This window comes from Myotis davidii, unplaced genomic scaffold, assembly GCF_000327345.1.
Source record: "Myotis davidii unplaced genomic scaffold, ASM32734v1 scaffold167, whole genome shotgun sequence".
Classification (NCBI taxonomy): domain Eukaryota; kingdom Metazoa; phylum Chordata; class Mammalia; order Chiroptera; family Vespertilionidae; genus Myotis; species Myotis davidii.
This window is the reverse complement of record NW_006300048.1, coordinates 2,567,618-2,575,646: the sequence shown is the minus strand read 5'-3', so window position 1 is coordinate 2,575,646 and position 8,029 is coordinate 2,567,618. Positions and strand designations below refer to the sequence as shown.

General features: G+C 49.9%; 1 protein-coding gene across 1 annotated transcript; it reads right to left on the bottom strand.

Annotated features, from left to right (window-relative positions):
* Positions 1-198: 198 nt before the first annotated feature.
* Positions 199-2,320, bottom strand: GNMT (glycine N-methyltransferase). The gene is made up of 5 exons (XM_006776348.2): positions 1,927-2,320; positions 1,217-1,333; positions 864-1,006; positions 642-763; positions 199-556 (listed from the first exon to the last, which is right to left on the bottom strand). The coding sequence occupies exons 1-5, from the start codon at positions 2,129-2,131 to the stop codon at positions 385-387; spliced, it is 759 nt and encodes a 252-aa protein (XP_006776411.1). The 5' UTR covers positions 2,132-2,320; the 3' UTR covers positions 199-384.
* Between the last annotated feature and the right edge of the window lie 5,709 nt (positions 2,321-8,029).

Sequence of the window (8,029 nt, the reverse complement as noted above, 5' to 3'; positions counted from 1 at the left end):
GTAGCGTGGTGGTTGGTGTGGTGGCGTGGTGGCGTGGTGGTTGGCGTGGTGGCGTGGTGGCGTGGTGGTTGGCGTGGTGGCGTGGTGGTTGGTGTGGTGGCATGGTGGTGTGGGGAAGAGCGAGACAGAGTAAGCCCAGGGGAGGGCAGGGTGGGCTCCACAGGAGCCTGATCCTTCCGACATAAACACAAGACATGCTGGAACTGAAAAAGGCACAGACTGTATTGTTCACCCTCACAATGGCCTGAACCCAGATCCCTGCACCCCAGCTGCAGTTGGCCCCTCCCCACACCGCCAGGATCTTCGTGTGGAGCTGCTGGCATGGGGCTCCCCAGACCCAGCCTGGCAACACCGGGCAGAGGGTTGTGGGAGCTGAGGCCACGCTCAGTCCGTCCTCTTGAGCACATGGATGAAATAGCAGGGAATGTAGGCCTGGCCTGGCTTGTAAGGCTTGAAGTCACCCAGAATGCTGTGCTGGCACTTGCCCCCAAAGGCTGCTCGGAGCAACTCGGTGAAGGACGTTAGACAGTGAGGGTAGTAGGAGAGCCGAAACTTACTGCAACAGAGACCCGACCGACCGTGAGGACTGGTGGCCTCAGCACCGCCCCCCGAACTCATCCCCCACCTAGCTAAGGGGATACCTCAAGCCAAGAGAGCCGTCCTGGCCAGCCCCCGGCACCTGCACCGTGTAGTCCAGGGTCACCATGTGGGCCTTGTTGTTCACTGTCAGCACTGAGGTCGTGATGTCCTTGGTCAAGTCACTCTGTAAGCGGTGGTGCAGGCTGCATTAGTCTCTGCAGCCGCTGTGGGGCCTGGACCCCAGGATCCCACCTCCCACTCTGGGCCCTCCCTCAGGGGCCCACCTTATAGTAGATGTTCTTTCCTGGGGGTGCACAGCCTGTGCTGAGGATGTGGTCGTAGTTCCGATGATCGATGACCAGCAAGCCCCCTGGCCGCACCATGTTCGCAATGTTCTTCAGCGCCAGACGGTGCTCACTCTGGTCCCCTGAGCTCCCGGCAGGGGCGAGAGGCTGTGTCTACTCAGGGCCCCCAGCACCAGTCTCCCCTCCATCTTGCTACTACCCAAGGACGCCAGTGCCAAGGCAGAGAGGGGCAGAAAGCATAGTCTGCTCTGGCAGGAGAGCAGGTGCCCAGGGCTGTGGAAAGGGGGTAGAGCTCAAAGCAAGGGCCGTGCCAAGGCCATACCCTCTCTCACCTTTGCAGTCTGGCAAGTGAGCAAAACTGTTTCCAAGGCAGATGACAGCATCGAAGCCGCCCTCTGGTGGCTGGGGCACATCTTTGTCCAGAGTCATCCAGTTGGCTTCCTCAATGACTGGGGGCCAGGAAGGGAGATCAGGCGGGCACCCTGGTACCACCAGTACCCATCTCCACCAAGTGCAGCTCTGCCTCGGTTTCCCCTCAAGAGACACACAGGGACTCCGCAGGGAGGGGATCATTACGGACATGGAGGGTGAAAGGGCGAAGGGTCAAGAGAAGAGGAAGCCATGGTTCAAAAGGAGGACTCTGTGCTTATGGGCTTTTATTGGGGGGGAGGGAAAGACATAAATATAACTAAGCCCGGCTGGCGTGGCTTAGTGATTTGAGCATCGAGCTGTGAACCAGGATGTCGCAGTTCGATTCCCTGTCAGGACGCATGCTTGGGTTGTGGGCTCGATCCCCAGTAGGGGGCGTGCAGGAGGTAGCTGATCAATGATTCTCTCTCATCATTGATCTTTCAATCTCTCCCTCTCCCTCTCTGAAATCAATTATATGTAAAATAAATAAATATAATTAAAAAGGCACCTAAGCCTCCCTTTTAAGGGAAATGACAGTAATTTTGCTGTGTCCCTGCCCAGGAGCCCAGGGCAGAGAGAGCAGTGTCCTTGGTGGTTGGGCTGGGAGGGCCTGCCTGGCTGGACCGCATACCCCACTTGTCGAAGGCGGGCTCATGACGTCGGTTCCAGCGCTCCTTAAGCGCATATTTCAGCATCTTGTCACTGGCGTCCACACTGGTCACGCTGAAGCCCTCTTCCACCAGCATGATGGAGTCCACCCTGGGGAGGACGGGGGTGAGAGGCAGAGAGGGGCAATCAGGGGGCCTGGGAAGGCGAGGAGGCCCCTCGCACTCCATTCCTCCACTTCCTGTCCCTAGGCCCGCTCCGCTGACATCAAATGACCGGCAAATCTATTTCTTATCGCCAGGCAGCAACACTGCGTTTGGTTGTTAGCACCTATTCAGAGCCAGATATTCTACAAATGTGCCTTAAAACTCAGCAATCCACCCAAGCTGGGTTGCCCAATGGGTAGAGCCTTGGCCTTGGATTCCGGTCAAGGGCATGTACCTGGATTGCAGGCCCCTCCCCAGCCCCGGCTGTGCAGGAGGCAATCAATCCATGTGTTCCTCTCACATCGATATTTCTCTCTCTTCCTCTCTCTAAAAATCAATGTATCCTCGAGGGGGAGGATTGAAAAAACAAACAAAAGAGGAGGTGCCCCATCTGAGAGCCGGGCAAACGGAGGCCCCTGGAAGCTAAGAAGCGTGCGCCCAGAAGAGCACAGGCCAGACACTAAGCCGCCCTGGTCTGTTCTCCTCTCCGCCAGCTGGGGGACCTTGCCCTCGCCGAGGCCGAATTCCCGGAGCTGCAAATGGGATACCACCGCGCACTCACCTCCTCGGGTTCTGTGAGGATTTTCAAAACATGTTTCAAAAGCTCCTGGCACAGGTCTTGGCACGGACGCATGCTGAGCAAACGTTCATTGTCAACAATTGCCATCACCCGCGGAATTACGCGGGAGCAGGATCCGATCGCTCTGGCCCAAAGCCCAGCCCGCGCGTAGCGGGGCGCGCAGCCTTCCCCACCCGTTTGCCACCGGAATAATATACGTTTTTACATATCAGTAAATTCAGTAAAAACTCTAAGATATCATGTATGCTAATAGGCAACATAAATGTTCTTTCTGCACTGAAGTAAGAGCAGCCTGCCCCAACATCTAAGGGCTCTTACTCTATGAACTTGAGAACAGAGCAACATGGCTTTAGGTGCCATGTCCTCATTGTAAAATGGGGTGAATGGAGAAGATATCTAAGGGCTCTTTCTGCTCCATGAGTCAGTAGGGATACAGATGAATTGTTCTGTTTCTAACATGAGGACACGCCCCTGCTGGGTCCCGGCCCAGCACCCGCGGGGAGGGCCCCGCCTCAAAATCCTGGGCGCACCCTTCTCGCCCGCCTGGGCATCCAGGCCTCTAGGCAACCCCTCTGGGCGGGAAAGGACTCCACTAACCCGGTGCCCAGCCGGCAGGAGGACCGGGAGGGGCCAGGAGAGGGGGGAGCAGTGAGAGTGCCCACTTCCCCCCCACCCCAAACCGGAAAGAAAGGAATGACTTTTCTTCAGCGCCAGCCGGTGCCCACGCTGGCCCTGGGAGCTTCAGGCGGGTCCACGCAGAGGTCAGCGCCCAGGGCTGGGCCATCCTTGGGGAAGGAAGGCATTAGCACATCTGAAGAAGGAGTGGCCCTGGTCAGCCGGGGAGGGGAGGGGTGGGAGTCTCTGGGGAGAGGGCTGGTCTGGCCCCCCAAGTCCAGGAGCAGTTCTGAACCAGGGATCAGCCCGCCCACCTGGAGGCAGGTGCCCCTCGGTCCTGTAGGTGATGCAGCAAGCTCTTCCCTGAGCCGCTTGAGGAGTGTGGTCCTTAGAAGTCCTCGACAAACACGCCAGCTTCTAAAAATCGCCTGCTTTCCACGGCGATGCCCACAGGGTGGGAAGCCCAGGGTCAGGGTGAGAGTGCTTGTACTCTTGCTAGATCTTGCTCACTGTCACTTCATAGATGGGTCTCGGTTTGGTTAGTGTATACACCCATCCTTCCTCCCAAAGCAGGTCTTAACCCAGGACAAGACTCTGGACTGAGAGGCATTCAGGAAGAGGATTCCACCCAGCGAAGCCCCGCGCAGCAAGAACAGCCTCCCCCACCTGTCTGCTCTCCTGGCTGCAGGAGAGTGAGGTACAGACATACAGACTTTAGAACAAAGGAGCCTCTTCCCCCTCATCCTTGTTGTTGTTAGAATCCTCACCCAAGGATATTTTCCCATTGAGTTTTAGAGGAGTGGGAGGGCGGGGAGAGACACAGAAAGAGAAACATCCATGTGAGAGAGACGCACCAATTGGTTGCCTCCCACACATGCCCCAACCAGGGACGGGGTTCAAGCCTACAACCAAGGTACGTGCCCTTGGCTGGAATCCAACCAGGGACCCTTCAGTCCGTGGGCCAACACTCTATCCACTGAGCCAAACTGGCTAGGGCCCCTCACCCTTTATTGTCTATAGAACCTGGGAGCTGGAGGAACCCCAAAGATCATGTAATCATTTTTTAAAAATTGATTTGAGAGAGAGAGAGGTAAACATCGATTTGTTGTTCTACTTATTTGTACATTCATTGGTTCTTGTATGTGCTCTGACCTGGAACGATGCTAACCAGCTGAGCTACGGGGGCAGGACCCATGTAATCCTTCTTCACTTTAGTACACAGACCGCCTCGAATGGGCCTGTCTGTGCCCAAGTAATGGAGCCTTGTGCTTATGCTGACGCTACAGGCAGGGCTTTGGCAACAGCTTGTACAGGCGCTGTACTGGGGAGCTGCAAGAAAACTCGGTTTTCTTTTGTCAGAATATTCCAGGGGAAATCTACTCCATCACGCCTAGACTTTGAGAAAAACTCAGGTGAAAAGAATTGTCCTCTGAGTTGTGGGCAGTGATCTGTGTATATAACCACCTCTCTAGGGGGTGGCTTTTTATATTTATTTATTTAGATTATTTATCTCCTTATCTCGTTATATCTTTATCTCTTTATTTATTAATTTCTAAGTATGAGGCCATTCCCAGGAAATTAGTTCCTTCCTCGGGTAGGAAAAGGCATTCTGGGTTTTTTGTTTGTTTGTTTGTTTTTAACTGTTCTTTTTTTAAAAAGGAAGATGCATCCTTTACTTAAAATAAACTTGATACTATTTTACCCCAAACCAGGAATACATTGTTTGGCTATAAATTGATGAGCTGGGAGTGATATTTGTTAACTTAATTTGGCCATAAGAAATACAATTTTAGGGAAAAATAGACTTAATAAATTACCTACTTTTGCATATTGGAGTGCTAAAATGCACTTAGGAAATTTGAGGAAAAAAATGAAGAATGATGTTCAATTAGAATAACAACCAAAATGGTAGGAGAATAATATTTTTGTCATTATTTATAAATGGATTGACTGGATATAGCATATTTGAAAAGTTATGTGGCCTAGGACAGTTTATCTTCCCCCCTTTCTTTTCCATTTGCTTTGGCCTCTGACCCCTCTCTGAATGGATCTGATGTAATCCTGGGCTTCCCTCAGGGCTCCAAATGCTGTTAGGGAATGCCAGCTTGGAAAGACCAGGATGATCACGTCCACAGGTTTACCAGACTCTTTGGTTCGAAACACTTAAGGACAAATACTACTGTGATGTTGAATACGTTCTTCTCCTAATATTTTTATATATAATAGTGAAGACTTGGGGAAGAGTATTGACTTGTAAATTTAGACATATTTGCCCACCCTCTCATTTAGAAATTGCCATTCAGAGATTAGACTCTGAAGCTCTTTGATAAAATTACCTTGAAACAAAAAGGAAAAAAAATTACGTAGAACAACTATTTAAGTGTCTTGTTTTTGATTTGGTGTAACATGATTACCCATACTGTACCCACAAAATTTTTTTCTTGTCCAGAAACTATTTATTTTTTCCCTTTCCTGTTTTAAAATAAAGTTATTTGGCCCAGCCAGCATGGCTCCGTGGTTGAGTGTTGACCTGTGAACCAAGAGGTCATGGTTCGATTCCTGGTCAGGGCATATGCCCGGATTGTGGGCTTAATCCCTAGTGTGGAAGCAGCTGATCAATGGTTCTCTCTCATCACTGATGTTTCTATCTCTCTCTCCCTCTCTCTTTCTCTCTAAAACAAAAAAAAGTCTTTGAATTTTAGATGTAATGCACACCTCTGAATGTTTGGATAGCATTTTTGTCATTGGTTGCCACCTTTAGGCTAAAGGCCATACTCTCCATACTTTTTAAAATATATATATATTTTATTGATTTTTTTACAGAGAGGAAAGGAGAGGGATAGAGAGTTAGAAACATCAGTGAGAGAGAAACATCAATCAGCTGTCTCTTGCACACTCCCCACTGGGTATGTGCCCGCAACCAAGGTACATGCCCTTGACTGGAATCGAACCTGGGACCCTTGAGTCCGCAGGCTGACACTCTATCCACTGAGCCAAACCGGTTAGGGCAATACTCTTCATACTGATAAGGAATTTTATTTAAGTATTTGGTTTTTATTTAAATAAAAATGTATATTTCTCAAAAATCTTAAACATCAATATTTTAACAAATATAAATAAAATGCTCCCACAATTTTTAAGAGATGAACATGTGAATGATTATAATCAAACTAGAGGCCTGGTGCATGAATTTATGCATGGGTAGGTGTTGGGGTCCAGCCCCAGCAGGTCTAGGGGTTCCCAGAGGTGTGGACGGAGTCGGCAAAGAAGGAATGACACAGAGGCAGCGTTCAGTTGATCATCATAGCCAGGTTCTCTCTTTATTGTCCTGTTACATCTATATTTATACCATTTGATCCTATAAGCATGCCTCTGTAATCACATCATGGTATGTTTTGGGTAACGTTCTACAGTTCCTTGTTTCTTATCTGACCTTTGCCAAAAATCCTGTCTCTATCTAGTTCTGTCGATTTTAATCTTGTCTAGGTTAATCTCTGTGTTCCATTACAAGGGCTATTTCAAGGTCACTGCTCTACTGATAGGCTACAAGGAAGTGACTGAAGGAAATATCCTCCTAGCCCCGCTGCTTGCCTTCCCTGGGACTGCCCTGTGTTGGTGAGTCTCCAGGGGTATAGGCTTTGGTACTTTCCCTGGTGGGCAGACCCCTGGGGATGTGGGTCCAACAAGTCCCAAATTTATTGCCAACAGTCTTAGTCCAAGTTCTTCATAAGTAGTACATGGTATTTCTGTAGTAACACTAGGGGGATTTACTGATTTATTCTCTTCCTTAGTCCTGTTAATCCCCAACCTGGGGAAACAACCTTTCTCAGAGAGGTGGTCCTGTTTAAAACACATAGCACTAAGAGGGGGAGCAAACCATATGCCATATACACCAGGTCCCTTGAAACACAAGCTGTGCAGATGTTTCTTCCCTGCAATGACTGTGTCAAGCAACAGGGGTGGTCCAGCTTCTGGCAGGTACGGTCCAACCGGCCTGCCCCGATTGGGGCCAATGGGGGCTGGCCGATGGGGGCTGGCTGGCCAGAGGAAGGGGCCACAGGAGGTTGGCTGGCTAGCTCCGCCCCCGATCGGGCTGGTTGGCTGGCTGCAGTGCATGTCATAGTGACCGGTTGTTCCGGTCATTCCAGTTGCTTGGCTTTTATATATAGAGATAGAGATCATTTTCCAAATGAAATTTTTCTTTTTTTAAAAAAATTCTTTATTGTTTAAAGTATTACATAAGTCCCCTTTTCCCCCCATTGACTCCCTTCAGCCCCCATACCCCCTTCCCTGCCCTAGGCCTTCAGCATCCTATTGTCTGTGTCCATGGGTTATGCATATATGCATACAAGGTCTTTCGTTGATTACCTCCCACCCACCTACCCTCCCCCACCTTCCCTCTGAGATTCCACACTCTGTTCCATGCTTCCATTTCTCTGGATCCACTCCACTTATCTGTTTGTTACTTAGATTCCACATGTGAGTGCGATCATATGATACTTGTCTTTCTCTGACTGATTTATTTCACTTAGCATGATACTCTCTAGGTCCCTCCACGCTGTCTCAAAGGGTAAGAGATTCTTTTTTTCACTGCTGCATAGTATTCCATGGTATAAATGTACCACAGCTTTTTTATCTACTCATCTACTGATGGGCACATGGGCTGTTTCCAAATCTTAGCTGTTTAAAAAGTGCTGCTATGAACATTGGGGTGCATATATTCTTAC